The sequence below is a fragment of the Schistocerca serialis genome, chromosome 6, assembly GCF_023864345.2.
Source record: "Schistocerca serialis cubense isolate TAMUIC-IGC-003099 chromosome 6, iqSchSeri2.2, whole genome shotgun sequence".
NCBI lineage: Eukaryota > Metazoa > Arthropoda > Insecta > Orthoptera > Acrididae > Schistocerca > Schistocerca serialis.
This window is the reverse complement of record NC_064643.1, coordinates 333,450,342-333,474,614: the sequence shown is the minus strand read 5'-3', so window position 1 is coordinate 333,474,614 and position 24,273 is coordinate 333,450,342. Positions and strand designations below refer to the sequence as shown.

The window sequence follows — 24,273 nt, the reverse complement described above, 5'->3', positions numbered from 1 at the left end:
TGTAGGTAATTTTCTGAAGGTCATCCAAGTAGTGTCCATATTGAAGAGGGCTGCAGGTAACTACCTCTCATCACTCACAACCTTGTGGAGCTGATGTGGCAACTCCACAGTTCCAAATTTTAGCAGCTCTAGTCGATAACATTATTTAACAGTTTTTGAGCCCTATATGACTCGACATGCATTCTAGACTTTTCTAAGGAGTTGCAGACACTGACTAACTACACAAGACGTTTTGTGGGCTGGTGAGCATCCCACTAGTATTTGTTTCCCAAAAAGCGGTTAGCTAGGTAACTTATGGACAATAAGTGTGGATTAAGGGATGATAGATAAAAATGTTCAATCCAAATGCTATATCACACATTGCACGTTGTGATTACATACTGCATTTGAATGAGAACTGTATCAACAAAAATAATTCCTTCATCTTCTTAGGTACTCATATGTTGAGTAGCATATCAGGCAACAACACCTGCCAAGTTTACAGCTTCCTCCCAGTTCATGTCCAGGCATTGAAGATCCTTAGCAAAAGTTCATCTCGAGATGTTACAACGTCCTCCTCTAGGTCTGTATCCATTGACTGGTTTTCACAATAGTACTGATTTAGGGATTCCTCCACCTTTCACGCATAGAACATGCTCTGCAAGCTTCAGTCTTCTTTCGGCAATGCTTTTGGGCAGACTGTGGAGAGCACTACCTCTCAGCCCTTCAACATCTGAAAAATGGTTGCAACAGCTGATTTTCGAAATTCACTTCAAGAATCATTGGTGAAAAACAATGAGCCTGAGTGCTGATTTTACTGACTTTTCTGCTCTCACATGTATATATGGCCATTGGTAGGATGATATACACTATGTGATCAAAAGTATCTGGACACCTGGCTGAAAATGATTTACAAGTTCATGGGGCCCTCCATCGGTAATGCTGGAATTCAATGTGGTGTTGGCCACCCTTAGCCTTGATGACAGATTCCACTCTCACAGACATACACTCAATCAGGTGCTGGAAGGTTTCTTGGGGAATGGCAGCCCACTCTTCACAGAGTGCTGCACTCAGGAGAGTTATCAATGTCGGTCAGTGTGGCCTGGCATGAAGTCGGAATTACAAAACATCTCAAAGGTGTTCTATAGGATTTAGGTCAGAAATCTGTGCAGGCCAGTCCATTAAAGGGATGTTATCATCATGTAAGCACTCCGCTACAGGCCTTGCATCATGAACAGGTGCTCAATTGTGTTGAAAGATGTAATCACCATCCCTGAATTGCTCTTCAGCAGTGGGAAGCAAGAACGTGCTTAAAACATCAATGTAGGACTGTGATGTGATAGTGCCACGCAAAACAACAAGGGGTGCAAGCCCCCTCCATGAGAAACATGACCACACCATAACACCACCGCCTACAAATTTTACTGTTGGCACTACACAGACTTTTTTAGACAACATAGTTGTATGGAGATAAGCAGTGATTAATTTACTTATAATCAATTATTCAAAATGACAGTCACAGTCACATTATTTATTTTCCCACCAACCAGTTTCAACCCTCGCTGGAGTCGTCACCCTGCCTGTGCACGGTTGGTGTGGAGAGCTGAATTCTAGACATTGTTCTTCAAAAGCAAGCTTGTTCCCTTTATAGTTGACAGTTTGCTACTTCTTGTATCCGTTTTAGCATAATGAGTAAAAAGACTTTGTCTGGTACCAAGAGGAGCTTCGTACCTTTCCAAATAGTAAACTTTGTCAGATTTTCTTTCTTTGATAGTTTATTAATAAAGCCATGCCTCCAGTCTTCTGAAACTGCCTCATTTGCCAATAGGAACTGCATAGTTTAGTATGGTGATGAAAAAGCCCAGACCTCCATATGTCAGAATTTTGGCCGATATTTCATCTAAGCTAACGGATTTATTATTTCTAAATGTTATGATTGCTGCATGTACTCTGCTTCTGTGATATCACCTGTTTCTTCCATAAGATTTTTTGCGTTTTTGAAGTTGTAAGCATTCAGTTCTTAGGGGTGGTTTTAAGGTTTCTTTGAAGTGCTTGACCCATTGAGCTGCTTGCTAGCCTTTTGTGAACATCCCTTATGGGAACATAAAAAAAAATTTGGGCTCCTGTAAGTTCTTGAACAATATGATATTTGTATAATGCCCTGTTGTCATTTCAAGAGGTAGCATTGTGCATTTGCCTACCTTTCTGTTCAAACCATTCTTCTATATTGGCTCTTCAACTGCTTTTGACACAGCAGTGTATTTTGATATTTTCGTGTAGCTACTTGAAGCTCTTCTTGATCTTAGGTTGTCCCTGCTGTTTCTTTACCATTATGCTTTCATGTATCAGATGCCAATCTAGAATCCGTAGCTCTTCCTGTATACCTGCTGTTGTCCAATCATGCCTTCAGCACATGTACTTACAATTTCCTTGAATTTAAATCGTTGTGTTTCAACACTGTCAGGAAGATTTTGAAATGTCTAGAATCTATTTTTAAGGGTGATTACAAATGAATTTTCTATTTTGTTGTCTTTTAGCTTTGTCGCATTAAACTGCCACTTAGGTTGTCAGTGTTGCTGCACATTGAACTTGAAAGTCAAGTCTGTTCAGACCAAGATGTGGTCTGATCCAGTATCTGCAGCACAATGGGTTCACATATCTCACAAAGGTGGCCATCAATTATTTATACAAACATAATCAATACCATAAAAAACAAATTATGTACCGGTAACAATATACTACAGTGAGTAAAGAATTAACATAAAAAAGCTTTAATTTATACCTTCTGTATATCCTTCTGTTCGGTAGTGGGCAATGGCAATTTCTTCCACAGAGGAAAAATGTTTTTCATTGGTTGTATGGTCATCTCGTATGTAAATTCCCTTATAACCACGTTGGCTGCACAGATAAAACCAAGAAGTTTCATAAAGATTATTATTTACAGATATGTGTTAGAATTATGTCTGTCATATCCTGGGCTAATTCTAAAAGATGAATTTTTGAAAATGAAGAGTGAAGCAAGGCTTTTTATAAAGTTCAAATGAAAAGTAAGTTTCCTTGTGCAATTCAATCTTGTTCAACTGATTTGACACTCAATAATTTCCTTAGCTAGTTTATGGAAATTTTTTTAGATTACATTTTAGTGAAATAAAATCAATCCTATTAATTAATTTATAAATAAATGTTGTTTGAATGTTCCCAAAATCACTTTTACTCAGTCATAAAGAGTTCACTTGATTGTGAATGAAGCTGAGGTATTATAATTTGTATGCAATGTGTTTTAGACCTCTATATACACTGCAAAATAGCTTAGAAAGATTTTATTGTACGTTTCTGTGTCTATAATAGCAATATAAAAGCTTGTACAAATGTCTGCTTGTCTGTACATTTCCCATATACTCCTTGGTCCCCATATTCTCTACTCCTTGCTTTAATTCCATCGCTAAATGAACGTGGGTTTAGAGACAATACCTCAGATACTCACCGAGATATTGTTAGTTTTGATTCATTAAGAAGTACAAAAGCTCATTGGACAAAATATCTGTCTCAGTGTGCAACATTTCCACAAGACTTGGTAATGACTGCAAGTTGCTGTTTTGTTGGTTGAATATAGTTCTGGATGGGCGAGGCATCAGTGTTCCTTCAATTGTGGCACAGAAAATATTGCATCTCAGTCAGAATATACAGGTGTCACTTCCAACTTCTGTTCAATGTTTCTAGATCTCCCAATATTTTTAAAGGCGTACTAATTGAGAGCTGCGTCAAACCAGTCTTTGGCCTGAAGACCACAACAACAACAATCCTAGGTTTTTGAAGGCCACATCAGATGAATGATCTCTACTAAATGAGCCTCATGCCAGTCAGCACTGCAAAATAAGGCATTTAATGTTAGAGTACTGATAGAAATGGCTGGTAAATAGCAAAATGTGGTTCGCCATCATCTTCATGTAGCTATACTGATTAAAAGTTTTGTCTCACCTCAAAAAACCCATTTCCACATAAGTACCTAAGCTGTTCCCAGGACATCCTACATCATCTCTCAATTTGCACTGTCCTTGGCAAACAATCATCTTGGAACATTTACGGTGGACTCCAATGAATGAAAGAGGATACTATTTACAAAATGCAGACTCCTTCACAGGCAACTATTTCATCATCCCACCCCCACCCCCACCCCCCTCCCCAACTATGAGGGCAACAGTCAGCAACTGTCTATTGTAAGCAAACCTGCTCCAAACACCCATACAATGTAGCACTTCCTGTCTCATAGCAAAGTCATTTTTAATCATAAGCTAGCAAACATGTCCATGGACCAGTTCATTGTGATTATGATGTTGTGGTAGTCATTGATCTTATGACAAATTCGATTCAGCTCTCACATTAATCTATCTTGCACAAGCATTTTCATATACGTGTAACTACTGCATAGTACATCCATTTGAACCTGCACGCTATATTCAAGCCTTGGTTTCTCTCTACAGATTTTCCCTCTACGACAAAATTAATTTTCTTGGTGTTGCACGAAGTGTCGTATCAACCAATCTCTTCTTTGTGTCAAACTGTGCGAGAAATCTCTTTCCCCCCAATTCACTTTGGCACATCTTCATTAGTTACTATATCTACCCATTTAATCTTCAGCATTCTTCTGTAATATCACTTTTTAAAAGCTTGCACTCTCCTCTTATCTGCACTGTTTATCAACCACATTTCGTGTGTGTGTTGGGGTTTATGGGGCTCAGCACAGAGGTTATCAGTGCCCTCAATTACATTTCATTTCCATGTAATGTTATACTCCAACAAATAGTTTCAGTTAAGGCTTCGTAACACTTCAGTGACAACATATCTCTCCGTTTCAGGAAAGCTTTTCTTGATACATCCAGTCTACATTTTACATCCTCTTAATTTTCATTATCAATAGTTATTTTGATGCCTCTTACCGTTGACATACAGATAAGAGTATTTTGTTCACAACTAATACTGCTACTGCCAGTAAACACATAGAACAGTTTTTGACAATCCATTCACAAAATACACTAATTACTTTCAGAAGAGCCTTCATTATTTCAAAAACTACCATCCTGTTTTGTCACTGTCCCACTGCCCTTGAGTCCCAGATTACAGATAGCAAACAAGGCAAGTGTTGGACAAATAAATATGGACAAACTGAACTCTAGTCTGTAATTCACACACATATGTCCACTGTTGTGCCATTTCGCATACCACCTGTAGGTACCATAAGTTTCTATTTGCTTTAATAAGCCAGATGACTATTTGTTTGCTGGAGAACATGCAGCCTTGTTTGAAGTGATGCATATGCAAACTGGAAAGGACTAGATTCATTCACCTTCCCTCAGTCATCACTTCCATTTGCTGATAGAAGTCGCTGTTTGATAATGAAAATTCAGTTTAATTAATTTTGACATAATTTTGATTGGAACCAAACAACTGATGTCGAAATGTCGATAAAACAGAAGCGCTTATTTCTTATCCACAAGCTAATGGTGTTTTGACCATCATGAGACCTCTTCTTATAAATCTTAAAGGGTCTATAAGCAAAATAACAATATAAAAGACATAACAAAATTACAAAATGTCAAATATCTACGTTGCTAAAATTAAAGAATCTTACTACCAGCCTAACACGGCCACTGAGTGTGATATCACTATGCTCATGTCGTATAATTCCAATACTATTTTGCAAGTGATCACACCAGCAGACCTGCAGCCTCTGTTTTGTAGATGTTCATTAGTAGTTCATCTCAATTAAAATGCAGAACTTCAGAGCCAACTGATCTGCAGATTATCCTCAAAACAGTATTTACATACAGCACATGACCATGCAGGTTCCATAAAGTAGTGTGGGGATGAATCTGAAGTATATCTTCAGCAGTGTAGATGTGAAAATATATATTGTAGCACATTGTACTGTGGCTTGTAGAACACAAATGTGAATGTTCTTATGAGCACTTTGACTTTAGCTATTGTGTCAGTTTTTTGAGGCCAAGTACACAAAATATGGCCACAATATTCAAACAACGAAAAAGAGTGACAAGAATAATAACTAAAAACAATAATTAGGCTCACTGTAAAATCTGTTTAAGAGCTGGCGATTCTAATATCACTGTTTCAGCACATCTATCAATTCATTATGAGCATTAATAATTATTACAGTAAGAGCTCTATTGATGATCATGAAACAAATGTTAGACTAAACTTGCACATACTGAAGAAAAAGTTTAAAAAAATCTAAAACATATATCCTAGCATAGAATCAATTTATACAATAAATTTTCTCTGGAAATAAAAGAGATAACTAAAATAAACATATGGCAGTTGTGGTATCTTTCTGAGAAAGGCCATTTCCCCAACCATGGTCATTACAGAAGGACTACAGAGACTGGTAAAAAAAAGGTTAAGATGGGTAAAAATTGAAAAATAAAACATCTCTGTCATTCCACAATATACTTATATGAATCCACGAATGTTACTGGAAATTGGTATGCCCAAGATCTGTGCTGGAAAATGCTAACCTCGTTTCACCTCTGTGGGATCCACATCTGCTTCATTATAGCAGGGGGCTGACTTGATTGATCAGACAGTGAAGTGCGACCACCCTAAAAAATGTAATGGAGAGGCAGGGGTATCATCACACTTCTTAAGTCAGCCGAAAGGGCATGTGTATAGTGGATGTAATGGCTCATGACGAGATGCGAATAAACAGTGAGACATCAGTAGCAGAATTAACTACACCTGTAAGAAATTATCCAGCTGCTTGTAATCTTTTACTTTTTTGTTGTCTTATGCTGATGTGTGCAATATCTGAAATGAATAAACAACTAACCAACTAAATCAGACTAAGAAAGTAAAAATACCCTCCCAACTGTCGAGCTTTCACAGATGTCGCAGGAATCTTCATGACGGGCTGAGGATTGAGGATGGCCAGGCGAAGACGTCTTTTGACATCTGCAGGAAGGGTGCTCGAGCGATAGTCTGCAATCAAGACAGCACGCCGGACGAGAGAGAGCTGCTCAGCAGCAGTGCAGCACTCTGGTACTGGCTCACTCAGGCCACGGATCACCACCTCAGCAGCCTGTAATCAGAACACGTGATATGTTAGATAGTAGAATGTAAATCATTTTATGCTCTCACAATCACTCATGAAATTAAGGACTTCAAACGTAGATAAAGTGGAACTTTGATTTTACGTTCTCCGATTTTACATTTTTCGCCATTCTATACTATAAATTCATAGATCAATGCTGGTTTTACATTTCTTCCTAGTAAGGTTTACTTCAATTCTAAATTCTTACTCGACGTCTCGTTTGACTTCGTCCCGTTTTCATCCTATTGACAGTTGATGTGAGTGAACTAGTTATAAGTGGTACAAAAGACAAATGGTTCGCAACACAGGTGGTGGCAGAGTTATGGGGATTTTTTAAGCCAGTGAGGAGAGGAGAGACGTGAGAGAGGAAATGCTGACATAATCCATGAATGGTGTAGCCAACACAACTTGTAACATTTAGCTTTGCCTAGCTATTATGATACAACTACAGCTAGGTTGCAGCAGTAATGGAAAAACAAGACATTCGATGCAAAGCATTCCTGACCGAGCCAATATGTTAAGTGCCAATTATAACTCAGTCTCACCTTTTTGCATGTATTTCTGATGAACTGTATTCAGCAACAGTATTCTCAACCTTTTAAATAATAAAACACTGAGTCTCAAAAAATATGCTCGATCATAATTGAGGAGAAATCACCCATTCCCAGCTCGTGAACTCTTACTGGCTGGTTACTTGTTAAATCACCCAATAGCCAGCACAGCCACCTCACCACACTAACACACAATAAATGAGCTCGCCTACTGGATATGTGGAGAGGGGGAGTGGCCCTTCAATGACCGGAGTGCACGGAGAAGCGACAGCATTTTGTGAAATGCTGAAAATATACTTTTCATGCAGATGATGTGCTATGACAGAGATGTCGCATGAAAATAGAACAAGGGTTTTGCGATAGCACATTTTAGACTTTCGTGCTCAAATCTGACATGATACTGTTGGAATGACTACATATATACTTTACACCAAACACTGCAGATTGTGAAGACTGGCAGCAGGAGTGAAGTGAAACTGTAGCACCTGAATTTTCCTTCAAATTTACATTTTACACAGTGTATGAGAATTCACTGGGCTCACGTCTAATAAGCTTGTAACGTCAGTTGAGGAAATAAACTCGTTTTTTCACACCTCTGTTTCTATCATCAAGCCTAAAATAACACTTTTCAGTGGTGATAATATGAAGTGCGCCTCATAAGAAAAGCATTAAACAATAACGGCAATGTTGACAAACTTGCAACTTCACTGAGGAGGGGAAAGGAATGTAGAAAACAGCGAATATTGAGAATCATTTCAATGTATCGTAAACCCTTTTAAAATGCAACCCACCAGTAAAAACAAATGCGAGGAAAGTAAAAGACATAATTGCCAACCCCTATTATAAAATAAAATAATAAATAATATATTGAACAATACCCATTCAGCTATGGTTACACGAGCTAGATGTTAGCATCGTCATGTTTACAGAGAGGAGGGTGGACGGAAGAGGGTAGATATCCACCTTGGCAAGTAAGTGATGAGCTAACATCTAGGCATATACGTTAGCACAGGTCAAGGATAATGCATGAGTGTAAGTCTTTCACAATGTGTACTCAGGACAGAGGAAACATATGAGCCACAGTACATGGGTAAGCTAAGCAGTCAGAAGTACGTTCTAGCTACAAAAGAGACTAAGTTACTTTGAGAATACAGGCGTGGCAAAAGTGTAGAAAGATACTTCTTGATTTACTGGATACTGCACCTCAATATGAACTGGTTAGGTGGACCCTATCAAGGGAGGACCTATGCCATAATGGGAGTAAAAGGACTTAAGGGGACAATATTGCCATAAAAATTTAGGATTGTGCTCGAAACATTTTCCGGCATTAAGCAGTGTGTTTAATATCTCAGAACAGTAGGATGCTGTTGTTATTTGAGCGCTTACTCCAAGGTAGTAAGGCAGAAGAATTTACAGCTCCTTGACATTACATATTTGGCTAAATCAATGAACAAGGACACAAATGCCTGAGCTTCATTGTCTACATAAGGCACAGGCAACTTGAGTATTGGGCAAGGAGCAATGAAGAGTTGCAAATTCTATTTGTCATGTAACTCCTCAAGAAAATGATTCATGGTTATATTCAGTAAATAACACAAAGGGACAACAGAATCATATCTCAACAAGACACTCGACAAATTCATCTCTGAGCAAGAGCATTTAGAAGAACTGTACATGAAGTTTAGAGGGATAGTTGCTCAAGCACTGGACAGATAGCTGCCTAGTATAATAGATCACTATGGCAGGTAAATTCCACAGTATACAGTCTTTGTACAGAAATTTCTAAAGGAACAGTGACTACTGTGCGATAGGTGTAAAACAAAGCATGCAAGTATAAAGGGGGAGAGATTAAATGAAACATGTTTCGCTGTGAAAAAAGCAATGATATAGCAAAATCTTATTGAAAGACTTCTCACAAAAATCAAAGAAATTATGGTAATATGTAAATGCTGTTAGTGACATTAAAGTTAGTGTCCACACACTCATGAATGATATAGGAAACAGAAATGACAGTAGTAAACCAAAAGCCATGTTTTCAAATGTTCCTTTACTAAAAAAGATTTAGAAATACTGTCCCAGTTCATCTCTCAAATCATTTCAAAGATGGCTGAAATATTGACAATGTTGTTGAGAAACAGCTTAATCACTGAAACCAAACGAAGCCCCAGGAGCCAACGGAATACCTAGCATATTCTATAAGGAATTATCATTATATACCATAAATTTCTTAATGAAACCGCTATGCCCATTAATAAGAAGAAAGCACAGGTTATATCCAGCCTCAAGAAGGGTGGCATGAGTAATCTACAAAATTACCATCCAATATCTTTAATATCCATCTGCTGTAGAATCTTAGAAGACATCTCAGCTCAAACATAATGAGTTGTTAGAATGACCACCTACATGCCAACCTGCACGGATTCGCACAACATCAGGCATATGAAACATAAATTGTGTTTTTCTCATGTGGCATCCTGGAAGCCAATTTGGTGGATTTCTTGACTTCTAAAAAGCATTTGACTAAGTGGTGTAACACGAAAAGCATTTGACTCAGTGCTACACCAACGAAAGTATGATCATATGGGGTATCAAACACAATTTGTGACTGGATTGAGTATTCCTTGCCAAGGAAGATGCAGCATGTTACTTTGCATACAGAGTCATAGACTGATGTAGAAGTGTGTTCAGATATGATCCAGGGAAATGTGCTGAGATCCTTGCTGTGCATTAATGACCAGGAACACCATTTTAAAAGTAACCTCTGGCTTTTTGCACATGATACAGTTCTCTATAATGAAATTATTTCCAGGGGGAAAAAAACTGCACAATCAATCAGTTAGACCTCGACAAGACCTTGAAATGATGCAAAGGTTGACAACTTGCTTTAAATGTACAGAAATGTAAAATTTTCCACTTTACAAAACAAAACAAAAATAGTAGCTTATGACCATGATATTACCGATTAAAAATTGGAATCGGGTAACTCATGCAAATACCTGGGTGTAACAGTTTGTAGAGTGTTGAAATGGAATAATCACATAGGTAGTCATAGCTAAAGCAGGTGTCAGACTTTGGTTCATTGGTAGGATACTGGGCAAAATGCAATCAGCCTACAAAGGTGACTGCTCACAATGCACTCATGTAACCCAACAACACACTCTTGTTTTAAACTTAAGGAAAAAAATTAATAAAAACAAAAGAGTACTGGGAGACTGGCATAATCTCTGTAGCTCCTCATATGAGTTGATACTCACTGCAGCATGGTCTCGCACATGACGATGAAGCAACAAAGCCAAAGCCACATAGCATTTTCCTCTGCGGTGAGTTCTATAAAGCTTCTGGCTCAATATAAGCTCAAGAATTTGAACTGCAGATTTATAATGTTCCTTTCCAGATTTTCTATAAACCTCAGCACCATACTGCAGGCAGGAGGCATATACAGTGCCTGGCGTAAACCTTCTCAGAAAAGATGGAAGCTGTTCAACATGTTCTCTGAAATATAAAATTTTTTCATCAACATAATACTCAAAACACTAAAATAACAACAATGAAATATTATCAACAAAAGGGAGCAAAGGATGCACTTAACTACTTAGCTTAGCCATCCCATAGTCTACACGGATTCCTCACTTAGTGTGGCCCAGTGGCTATGTGTCAGACTGGAAATTCACAGGTCCCTGGTTCAGTGCTGCCCATTATAAACCTTCGGCCTCCCCCTACTCTCTGGCAGACATAATATGGACTTGGACACACAATGAAATCTGACTGACAGATTGCTGTCAGCCAGGTTGGGTCTTTCCTCCCTTGCGCCACCCTACATCAGAAGGCACAAATTTGGGAGTTTTCTCCCAAATTAAATGCGCACACAAAGTTGACACTTGGCGTGTTGGCTCATGGGAGCGGCTGTAAATGGGAAATGCCTTTGCAGTCGCTCCCATCAGCCACCATGTCGAGTGTCAACTTTGTTTCTGCATACAACATATGCCCCAGGATTACCAATTCCACTGTGTGATCAAATTTCCCTAAGTTTTTGTGTCAGTCTGCTGCACAGAATAACTCGTGAACAACCAGATTGTAATCTACACTTACCATGAGAATGCTAAAACTGCTGACCAAATAGTCAAGATATATCCACCGATGGGCAAACACATGTCGCTGAGCCATCAAAGCAAGTCTTGGCCCTAAAAATACAGCACTCCACATGAGTTGCAATGGTGACACTATTCCAGCAGAAACAAACATTCACCTATCAGGAAGAACATCTGTTGGTATCATAGAAAATTTTTAGCTGCACGCTACCAGTGTCAGTCATTCTGTGACAAGCAAACTGCCATGGGAAATCACTACAAATTGTGGTTAATCTCAAACTGGAGAGTCATCGACCGTTCATAACAGAGCATTATGCGTGTGTGAATTTCTAAGGGACCAAACTGCTTAGGTCATCACTCCCTAGACTTACACACTACTTAAATTAACTTATGCTAAGAACAGCACACACACACCCATGCCCGAGGGAGGATTTGAACCTCTGGCGGGAGGGGCCGCGCACTCCGTGTCATGACGCCTCAAACCGTGCAGCCATTCCATGCGGTCATAGAGCATTATAGCAAGCTACAATTCCTTATTGATAGAGGAGCTGATGTCGCCATTTAGATTTTTTCTCATCTTCATAAGTGAAATACTGATGGCAGTCATCCTCATGCTGTGAATGAATCTTCTACTATGACCTACAGCCACATCTACTTGCCTCACAAATTCAATCTTCAATGTAAATTTGTATGTAGATTCATTATCACCAACATGCTACATCTGATTGTTGGAGCAGATTTCTTATCCTTTTAAAGCCTCCTCCCAGATCTTTGCCACTGATACCTGCTTGACAGGCATCTTGTGCTGGCAAAAATGGGGACGCTCAACTACTAAGCAATAGTATGTCCCCCATAATACTTTGCTAGTCCAGGGTGCCCATTTCTGCTGTTTAGATCTGAAGAAGCTGATTTAAGACTACTACACAATGAAGATTTATCACGAACACGACACTCTTTTTACGACTTCTTATAATTAAATGTTGCAAGTGAGACACACATCAACGAAATTTCTATTGTTCCTAGTCTCAAATACTGACTGTTTATTTCTGAGCATGTTACAATTTCCGGACGTGTAGACATATGTAATGTGCATCAAAGCACTTGCCATAGACTTTTCCTTCATTTAATATAGGTTCTCTGAATTTACCTTGTGCTTTAGTTTTTATGACAAAAGCATTGTCAAATATGGAAAACAAATGTTGAATATAGCACAAACGTAAACATTAGGTTACAGTATGGAGCAATCTGTTACCATAATCTTTATTTAGCATTCACATTCGTTGCTTTCCTATAACTCAAGTAGCTTGTCACCACAACCAAGATTTGAGGGGAGAGGAGGGCAGGGCATCAAATCAAAAATGCTAGCCTCTTTACATTTTCATGTGATGCTAACAATTTTTGCAGATTAATGGAAACATCAGCTTATAAAAACATGTTAGGCCATTAAGATTTCCTAAATGAGTCTTTTCTGTAGAATATGTATGTATGCATATGATTTGAAAATTCACTTGGAACGCTCTCACCTCTAAACGAATACCACTGCTGAAAATGTGTTAAAAGGGGTATTTGAAGGCCCCCCCCCCCCCCCCCCCTCCGGATCGAAGGGCAGTGGTCACGAGGGTGCACGACCTCGTCTAAACTGGATCCTGCATATTTAAGTTGAGTGCATTGCAATTTGCGTAGAGAAACCTCCACCATTGTGACATCTCGCGATTCTCCCGTGACTTGGGTTCGTGTTGCTGGTCATAGTGTCACCGAGATGAAAAGCAGTGAGTGGAGTACCTGGGGAAGGCGGATCTGATTAGCCTTCCTGAGTTTTTAATTACTATTTACTATTTTCAGCTTCTTACACTGTTAAGTTCAACCAGTGCTATTTTTCTGTCTTGTGGCCGCTAATGCCCCAATTACCTGCCCTGCGGGTTAGTGTATGTAATGGGACTGTACATTTCCTCGCCTTGCCGCCGCTGTCCGGTGAGGCGTGTAAGTTTGACAGCTTTTTGATAGTAGGTCAGGTGACGTTCTTCTACCTTAGTGGGAGTAATTCCTTCTTGTTCTGGGTGCTCTAGGCGCAGTATTCTGTGGGCGGAGTCCAGACTGCCATTTCCAGCTTTGGCGTAATTGTACATCTTGCATTTGTTTTGTTGGATGTTAGGTAGCCTCACTAAGATTATCATTAGTCACTCGTTAGACTGCCACTAGTCTAAGTTACCATCCTGTGATCTTTCACTCGTGAAATTGTTTTTTGTGTAACCTATTCAGAGGCTGATTCCTGGAGCATCGTCTATCACTGGCCCTTGTGTTTTATTTTATTATTGTATTATTAAGTTAGCATTATTTGTCTCACCTGTTTGGTGATCTGTTGTTTGTGTTTTTAAAATTAACTTTTGCTATGTCATTCGCCATTTGACAGTATATTTGTTAAATTTTTTACAATTGCCATTTTGGCGTTAAAAGGCCTTCAGCCGTGATTGTGGTTACTTGCTTTAAAATTCTGGGTGCGACCTCACTGGCTCGTTTTCAAAAATAATTTATTAAAATAAATGACTGAAATTGCAAAGCAAACCAACAGTAATTGATTCGGGCCCCATCCACAATTGTATCCCATCCTGTCTTCCTGAATTACCAGGTTTCAACGTTTTTCTTTTTCATGGCGCTGAATTGTGGCCACCGTGTACCCGGCATTTTTGCATACTAACAGCAGTTGTGCCTCCTGGTGCAGTAGCAAAAGCTGCAGCAGGAACAGATACAGGAACTGCTCAAATACCACGCTGGTGGTAAGCCAGGCCCCTGCTGAGAAGCCTCGTCTTCCGCCACCCCTGGGAAAATTCCCTTCACTGGCTCTTGCTGCACTCCCATGTAAGGCATATTGTCATCCAGTTGATAAGGCTGCCTTGTTATTGTGTAGTAATGCGGAAGTGTATGAATGTGTCCAAAATCTGAAGTCCACTACCAAGATTGAGAAACTAAACTTTGAGGATCTGTGTTAGTTGCTCCCGCAGTATTTTGGTCATCAACCTCATGTGGTAGTGGTGGCACGGTTACAGTTTAGCCAGCACCACGACTCCCCTATGGCAGTTGTATGTGGGGTGGTTCACTGACCTGCAAGGTGTGTCGTGCAAGTCTTGGTTTGAGTGTCCCCAATATACTACCTTGTATGTGGGCTTGCTAATTATGGATATGATTGTCTTGTTACCATCCGACCCTGAGGTCCAAACTAGGACACTAGTGTTGTCTGACTCTTCTTTAGCCAAAGTTGCTAAGATTGTAGAATCACACAAACTTACGCCAGTAGCAAAGGACCTACTGTCTGACAAACTGGACATAGGGCATCATAAACATGGGATGAGCCAAGTGGCCTCAACTTCCTCTGAGCCTCTGTGTGTTGATACAACTGACAAATCAAGTGCAGTGACATCACAGTGCTGCCCATCTTTGCCTACATCAGTCACGGTGACATAATCTCTGTTCAAGGCATTTTTTGGGTTCTAGACATCGCTCTCCTTCCACACCTGTTTCCATTCAATGGCAAGTCAGCAGTCCTATCCTGACTGTCATTTGGTGCATATTCAATGGGACTGCCCACTCGTATGCGTGCGGTACGCTGCAAGGTAGGTCATTTGGTGAGCCGTGAGACGGACATTGGAGGTCATGGTGTTTTCCTTCGAGTCAGAGGCTGCCTCCAACGCCCCTGAAGAGTCACCCTAGTGTATTCTGCTTAATTTGGTAGTAGATGGGTGTCCAGTAAGTTTCAGGTAGACATGGAAGTAACAGTCAGCCTAATTAACTTAGATGCAAGGCTCCTGGACTGCCACATGTTGCAGTGGCCACTGTTTTATAATAAATAGTGCGTTCTTTTGAGGAGCCAATTTTCCATCTCTGCACATTATAAGAATGTTACGGACAAATACAGCTAAGACTCACATCGGTTCAGGGACAGAAGCTAACACCTGTAACTATCTACATGTGAGTTCACAAAGACACCCGTCATAGCAATATGGCAACGGCCATTTAATTTTTAGTTCTGGATCTCCGTTTCTCTATAGTCTATTTTCTAGACCTCTCTGCATCCCTGTTTTTAGCTGTCTTCTCTTTCGTCAATTGGGATTGACATCTAGTCATTTTTAACTCTTCTGTTTGTATTTGTGTTTCACAGTTTTGACTTGGGTGCGTATGACACTAGTTGTTTTTGCGCCCTAAACAAAACAAGACAAAACCAAAACACAAAGACACCGGATGCACTCAACCTTCTACAGACACAGCCTGTACCTCTGAGTAAATGCCCAGTCACTGCTCATTATGGGTGTCACTTATACTTCAGCCCAAAATATTATTGACATCTGTGGTGGGGAGAGAGGGAGGGGGTTGATGTGGACAGTAAATTGTCTGTTAAATTTTACAAACAGTGTAGGTTCTTTGATTACCAGTAATGTTACTAGACTTTGACCAAATATAGATGTTTGCAATTTGTGGTTATGCAATGTATTTAACTATTGTATGCTTCATTTCGTAAATTTTACTTTCAGGTGAGTTAAAAGCAAGATACTTTCTTACTGATGAGAGAAGTTTTCCAACTGAAGCTATCCTCAATTGAAAGTTGTGATTGTAGCCACTCCTTCTCATCTAATATCCACAACACAATTTCCTTGTTGTCTAGTACCACCACTATTTTTCAGTGATACTGAGTACAACAGTGATGCTGCCACGGCTATTGCAAAAGACCACAAAAGCAGGTGACCTCGGCACCAACCAACGCCATTACGTCAGATGTAGCAGTACCACTGGTTGATTACCACATTGCCAGCCACGCTAGGGCCGGCACAACAACAACAATGTCACAGCAGAAAGACAGAACTACTATGGCATCAGTAGGCCAGTTACAACACATCAAAGCCACAGGCTTGTTATCACCAGTGTGGTTGAAAGTGGTGCTTTGGCAACAGAATTACACATTGAGCTGGTGTAAATACTTGTCATTTTAATCACAGGGATCATAGTGTGGCAGTCTATGAGGAAAGGTCCATGCCAGTCTACAAGATGATACAGTTCTACAAGCGGCCACCATGACGCCTGGCCTATTGTGGCCCTACTGCCAGTTCTAAGTCCAAAGCTGTCAACTTACTGCCTTCTGTCCTGTGGGCCATCTCTAGGATTACTTCAGCCACAGCCAGCCATCTGCCCTGGAGGGCAGCCATTTGTAACCAGGGGATTGCAGCAGCTCAACAACCTACACCAGTTTGGGCGTAGTGTCGTCGTATGCACCGGCTCGCGACGGCGAACGCTACTCTGAGGACTGTCTTCTTCTACAAGCACTACAGCGAGATCTACATCTACATTTATACTCCGCAAGCCACCCAACGGTGTGTGGCAGAGGGCACTTTACGTGCCACTGTCATTACCTCCCTTTCCTGTTCCAGTCGCATATGGTTCGCAGGAAGAACGACTGCCGGAAAGCCTCCGTGCGCGCCCTCGAATCTCTCTAATTTTACATTCGTGATCTCCTCGGGAGGTATAAGTAGGGGGAAGCAATATATTCGATACTCATCCAGAAACGCACCCTCTCGAAACCTGGACAGCAAGCTACACTCTCTTGCAGAGTCTGACACTTGAGTTTGCTAAACATCTCCGTAACGCTTACCAAATAACCCTGTGACGAAACACGCCGCTCTTCTGTGGATCTTCTCTATCTCCTCCGTCAACCCGATCAGGTATGGATCCCACACTGATGAGCAATACTCAAGTATAGGTCAAACAAGTGTTTTGTAAGCCTTTGTTGATGGACTACATTTTTTAAGGACTCTCCCAATGAATCTCAACCTGGTACCCGCCTTACCAACAATTAATTTTATATGATCATTCCATTTCAAATCGTTCCGCACGCATACTCCCAGATATTTTACAAAGTAACTGCTACCAGTGTTTGTTCCACTACCATATAATCATACAATAAAGGATCCTTCTTTCTATGTATTCGCAATACATTACATTTGTCTATGTTAAGGGTCAGTTGCCACTCCCTGCACCAAGTGCCTATCCGCTGCAGATCTTCCTGCATTTTGCTGCAATTTTCTAATGCTGCAACTTCTCTGTATACTACAGCATCATCCGCGAAAAGCCGCATGGAACTTCCGACACTATCTACTAGGTCATTTATATATATTGTGAAAAGCAATGGTCCCATAACACTCCCCTGTGGCACACCGGAGGTTACTTTAACGTCTGTAGACATCTCTCCATTGAGAACAACATGCTGTGTTCTGTTTGCTAAAAACTCTTCAATCCAGTCACACAGTTGGTCTGATATTCCGTAGGCTCTTACTTTGTTTATCAGGTGACAGTGCGGAACAGTATCGAAAGCCTTCCGGAAGTCAAAGAAAATGGCATATACCTGGGAGCCTGTATCTAATATTTTCTGGGTCTCATGAACAAATAAAGTGAGTTGGGTCTCACACGATCACTGTTTCCGGAATCCATGTTGATTCCTACAGAGTAGATTCTGGGTTTCCAGAAACGACATGATACGCGAGCAAAAAACATGTTCTAAAATTCTACAACAGATCGATGTCAGAGATATATACCTATAGTTTTGCGCATCCGCTCGACGACCCTTCTTGAAGACAGGGACTACCTGCGCTCTTTTCCAATCATTTGGAACCTTACGTTTCTCTAGAGACTTGCGGTACACAGCTGTTAGAAGGGGGGCAAGTTCTTTCGCGTACTCTGCATCTTCCAATGAATCCTGCCCTGAGCTACAGAGCTGTGCCCAGAAGGCACAGGAACTGCTGCATACTCTGCACCTCAGTGTTCCTGGAGAGCTGCTGGCATCACAACAGGCTGTGGGACACCTGCTGCATCAGTGCCTGCCACTTGCTGCTTTCAGCACATGCTATGGAGGGTGTTGCCACCACATAAATTTACTACGAGTGTTATAATTTGTTCTTCAATAAAGTGTATGACTAATAATGATGTGTATCTGAGCAGCCATAGGTCATCATTCTGCCCTCAGTCCCCCACCAACCTTAGTTCAACCCCCCATCATAGAGGTCATCCATCGCAGCCTTTACAGTCGAGATCTTTCCCCTGAAATCTCGTATCATGGTTGATTTCAGTTAAACATAGACCTTGCTTAAAAAATACTGATTTTAACATAATCACAACACAAGGTATTTGCTATCAGCTTTGTCACTCTGTTATCATAACATTATAGATTTTTCTTTGGTTTCTAGCTATCTTGTACTGCACTTATACAGTCAGGGTACATCTAATTTTGCACAGCCATGCAAGCTTTTCTACAATCACTAAAGCAGTGCAGCTACAAGAAATGTCTGAAGTTCAGCTGCCTCAGAACTCCAATTTGATGTGACAAGTATGCCTTTAAAGCAGCAATCTGATCAATTCTGAATGTTACTGTGTAAACTGTATTCTCAATTCTTCGAATTCTTCATTCTGTGTATTACTGCTGCACAATAGGACAATTTAAGATTAAGCAAGTAAAATTGTCCTCATCCTGATGGTTGATTTGAACAGTGCAGTGCTTTTCTAGGCACTGTTCAACAGCAGATGATAAGCTCTTGCTTTCTTCCAACCTTTGTACGGATTTAAGCTGCCAGTGATAGGGGGATCTACAGATTAACATGGACTCTGAATCGTAGTGAAACTTGACATTTTTTCACTAAATAAATCATTGCCAGAGGTGAAAGAAATGATAAGTGACAAACAAATCCTAGGGCAGCCTGGGAACTTTTGAGTCTGGCACTTACTCACTCAGCCACATATGTTTCCCCTCCATAACCACGTAATTTCAGTCACAACTACTGCTACATAAGTATGAACCGTGTCATTTTTCACACTGGATGTATGACAATATCCAGTGTGAATACAGTGCAAATAATCTTCAAGTTGCATTCTGCTCCTGACACTATCACAGCAAGTTTCACACAAATACATTCTGAGAGTAAACATAGTCTCATTATCGACAAATGTTGTTGCAAATACTGATGGGATTATTTTACGTTTTACAGACAATAACAAAAAAGTTTAATTTATGACAGTTTTTCCACCAAATGTAATGCAGTTAACATCTCTGTAGACACTGATTAAGCTGACACAGAATAATTACACAATAGTTTATAAAATTTTGCTCTTATTTATAGTACTTAGGCATTAGTACTGTAATTGAAGCTGTTTTTTAGGTTTATAAAATTCATTAATAACTGACAAAAACAATCAATTTTAATTTTAAAAGTTCAATGGTCAACACTGGGTTTTAAAGTACTTGTATATACAGTTTAATGATAAATTAAAAATATACTACATCACTGACCTTTCATTAGCATCCGTCAAGAGCTCCCTAAAATTATTTTCTATAACAGCAACAATCTCTCTTGCTGTAGCCCAGTCTTTCTTCTCTATGGCAACCATAGATTCATTTTGTAACTCAATTGCAGTTTCATACCTGATAAAAATGCAAACAAATTACTACAATAGCCCAGTGTGGTGTTCAGTTCACCTCAGTACACAGTTATACGTAAGACACAAATGTATTCTGGAACTGAAATACTCATTGTTGCAGTAGCCACTTGAGCACTCTGAGGTCTTCCCATATGAGTATACAATGCTAAGGCAAATGCAATCACAAAGTGGAGGTTTTGAAAACATGTGTATTGGTGACTACTTTTGTCATAAAATACATAACTGCATGAAATACACTTCAGTAAAAAAAGTAAAGCCATCATCACTCTGAATCCAAAGATTGGTTTGAACATCAAAGTGATTTACTAGGCATGGTACTATGCCTTTCTCCGCCCTCAAACTGACTTATGCAGCCAATTATAGGGGGACCTACAGTTTAATGTGGATTCCAAACCATTCTGTAACTGGGCATTTTTCACATCAACAAACATTGCCAGAGGTGAAAGCTGTGTAAGTGGAAGATACATATCTTAGCAGTGACCAGGAATAAAATCTGAGACCTTTGGATTTGCAGTCTGGCAATTTACCACAGAGCCACCGGGTAACATCATGCCCAATAAATAAAGTATAACTGCAAAAACTAATTTGAGAGTTATGGCCTTATACAGAGCTAGCAAGGTTTTTAAGTAAAGCACAAGTAAACTATCCGTAACCATGGCATTTGTTTACTGTTCCACATACTTGAAGGCAGCCTTGAACATCTCCTGTAATGCACAGTGGCTGATCTTTTCATCTTCTTCCTTTCCTTCATCATCTGACTCCTCTTACTCAACACTATACTGTTGCAAAACAAGATTGAACATATTCAAGTTCTTCATTGGTTACAGCAGCAATGTCACTTTCTGCTAGCCATTTCTTTACATCAGCAGGATGAATGTCATTCTGAAGAGCTTGCAGATCAGTGACTAATTCTGCAGTGTCTGATTCATTACTTTCAGGAAATTCCTGCACTTGGTTTAGGTTAGGACAAACCTTCTTCCATGATTTTTCTTAAGTTCGTCCCAACCTTGAACAATTGAGTAAACTGCATAGTTTCTTCAAAAAGAAGACAAGCCTCTTCTGGTTTCTCTAACAATGTGCTGACATATTTCCTCCTGTAATGTTGCTTTAACAGCTCAGTAACCCTCTGGTCCAATGGTTGGATTACTGAAGTTACATGGGGCATGCATCTATGTGTATGTGTGTGTCTGTGTATGGAGGGGGGGGGGGGGGGGGGGGAGGGGGAGGCAAAAACAGAACTTTAACAGCACCTTCTTGAACTTCAGACTCAATGGACATTTTCTAGTATTTTTTAACATCTGGAACAAATGCATCAAAGGGCCATTCTTTAAACAAATTACCATTCATTCAAGCAGTTTTTTTGAGCATAATGAACAAGAAGTGCTGACATATTTACATTTTCGAAGGCTCTTGGTTTCTTACAGTTGTCTATTTCAAATAAGAGCAATTTATGGTCACCACTTACGAGTTGCTGCATGTTCAGCCTGTCCTTTGCTAGTTCCATGCCTCTGACTGTTTCATTCTTTGAGGCAAGGGTTTATCGAGGGACCATTTTATACTTTAGTCCCATCTGTTGTATAATTGATCAGCTACCTGTTTATTTTCTGAGACAATTTTTTCAAATTTTTCAACGAACATCCTACCTGCATCATCATCAGTGGAAAGTTTCTCACCTGAAATAGCAACTTGCCTAATACTGTGACAGTTTTTTCGCCAGTGAAGACAACTTTCATTTTCTTGGCACTTGTCTTCCTCCCTCCGCAGTTTTGGTGCAACTGAACAGCATTTTCTTTTACGATGGGGCTTGAAAGTGGGATCCTCTTACATCTTTCCTGACAAAACCAAACCCACACAGTGCCATCCGAGAGCTCACTGATTTTCTAGTTTTTACACTATCTCCTGTCAGTGAAAAAGCTTCAAGATATTTCTGGTTCTTTTTCCAGTCTTTAATGGTTGTCTCTCCAATACCCATTTCAGAGGCTAAGTTAGTAACTGAATCATCTTTGTCAGTTACCTTTTTTTGCAGTCATTTAGTTTCTGTTCGATTATGCACGCAACACATTTTCTCATTTGATTTGTAGCTATTTTTAGTGTTTCAGAACCCCCTATCACTTCTTCATCAGAAATTAATAAATTGTATAAAACTACACTGTAACTTTAAAATTAAAAGGAATTTAGTAATAAAAAAGCAAAGACAAAACAGGAAATTGCAGAGTATAGTTAAGTGAATAATTCAGCAGTACAGTAGTTTGTCAACTGAGTATGTGTGAAAAGTGTGACTTGACTGGTATCAGTTGTGACAAGAGTAAAATCGACTGATAATGCTGGCACTCAGTGGTGGCTGCTGCGTTAGGCACAAGAGCACGACAACATCCTAACTTTCGACACCTTGCGGATTTATTGGTTATTTTTCTTTGAACGCTGTTAAATGCAACACAGAGGCTGCAATCTGAAAGATATGGCACTTATATCTTCTGTGCTACTGCTCCATTAGACTCCATGAAACCTGACATCAGGGTCGGAAGCACACCTTCAGTTTTGCACATTTTAAGGAGCTTTTAGACATGTGTAAATCATGTGATGTAATTGCCTTATGGTCCAAATACATATGGATTTGGGGGGGGGGGGGGGGGAGGGGGGGGGAGGGGGGGGGGAGGGGGGGGGGGGAACATGTGGTTCATGATATGCACAGCTAGCCCTTGCCACTCAACTAGAAGTTTACATCAGTGCCACCAAGTGGCAGCACACTGCAGCAGATTTTTATCTCTGTTCACTCGGCATTAATCCTGATAGATGACAGCACACCCCTGAGATATGCTAATTCACTCACTATACACTGTAGTAAAATTAGATCAGGCGTCAGTATATGTTAAAGTTGTACTGACAGTAGACCTATCTCATGGGTTTCTGAATGAGTTGTAATTAAGTTATTACTTGTATCATACAATAATCCATTTGAGGCACTGAGAATCATAAAGGCCTAAAGCACATCACTGTTGATTGTGAGATTGGAGCATTTATTCATGCTTCTTAAACCTGTTGATTATATGGTGAGTCAGGTTTATCCGTGCTGTAGGCCCACACTATATATTTAAAATTCATAAAAACTATATCACTGGTTTCTCTGATATTCACTTAAATATGAGATTGACGGCAGTGTGCTTTAGGCTCTTATGGATCTCAGCGCGATTTGTATTCTAGTCAAGTGACCATGTTGGTACACATTACTACTAGAGTTTCATCATTTCCACAAAAGGCATTTTGTGTTTATAGTTGGTTGTTTACTGTGCGGGAATTGGCTTTTGTGTGCAGTGTACACATAAACTATATTGAAGCTATTTTACGTGCTAACAGAAAAGTAAAGCTGTGAGAATGGGTTGTGAGTCATGCTTGGGTAGCTCAACTGGTGGGGCACTTGCCTGTGAAAGGCAAAGGTCCTGACTTTGAGTCTCAGTCCTACACACAGCTTTATCTGCCAGGAACTTCCAGGCCAGCGCACACACTGCTGCAGAGTGAAAATCTCATTCCGTGAACAGAAAAGTAAGTTCCCAGGAAAAGATAGCCGCAAAGGAATTAGGGCCTCCGAGAACAGATCCTTTGATCGGGAGAGTGACGAAATCAAATAAGAGTGACTACAAGCGAACATCTAGCAAGGAGGTGTACAGTTAGCACAAGTTGTTGTGTGGGTGCAGTGTAAGAATATCTGATTTTCAGGCCAGACGTAAATTCATAAACTAATACATCTGTTAGGGATCTTGTACATTTGTCCAAAAAAATGGAAAAGTATGAAAACTCCCACTTGCACAAAAACACAACATGGAGAGCTGCAAAAGCTTACATATTATTTCGTTATTGCCAAAAATTATACTTAATTATGGACAAAACAACAAATTTTTTCCTTTTGTCAGATAAATCATGCATATTATTATTATTATTATTATTGTTGTTGTTGTTGTTGTTAGAATGTATACTCATGAGCCAACACTGCTGGCTCTCATATCGGCACATAGCCCAGACAGGTGGTCGGACACATGGTCAGATAATTGTAATTCTACTGTATATACTGCTCCCAAAGTCCCACTCA

At 39.9% G+C, this 24,273-nt stretch overlaps 1 protein-coding gene across 2 annotated transcripts in view; it reads right to left on the bottom strand.

The window, feature by feature from the left end:
- Positions 1-24,273, bottom strand: part of LOC126484577 (fanconi-associated nuclease 1-like) — a 139,678-nt gene that overhangs the window by 31,626 nt on the left and 83,779 nt on the right. For both annotated transcript variants that reach the window (XM_050108138.1, XM_050108139.1), the window contains 4 exons: positions 20,041-20,172; positions 10,887-11,124; positions 6,852-7,069; positions 2,762-2,877 (listed from right to left, as the gene is read on the bottom strand). In XM_050108138.1, the coding sequence (XP_049964095.1) occupies positions 2,762-2,877; positions 6,852-7,069; positions 10,887-11,124; positions 20,041-20,172 (704 nt within the window). The remainder of the gene's footprint in view (positions 1-2,761; positions 2,878-6,851; positions 7,070-10,886; positions 11,125-20,040; positions 20,173-24,273) is intronic.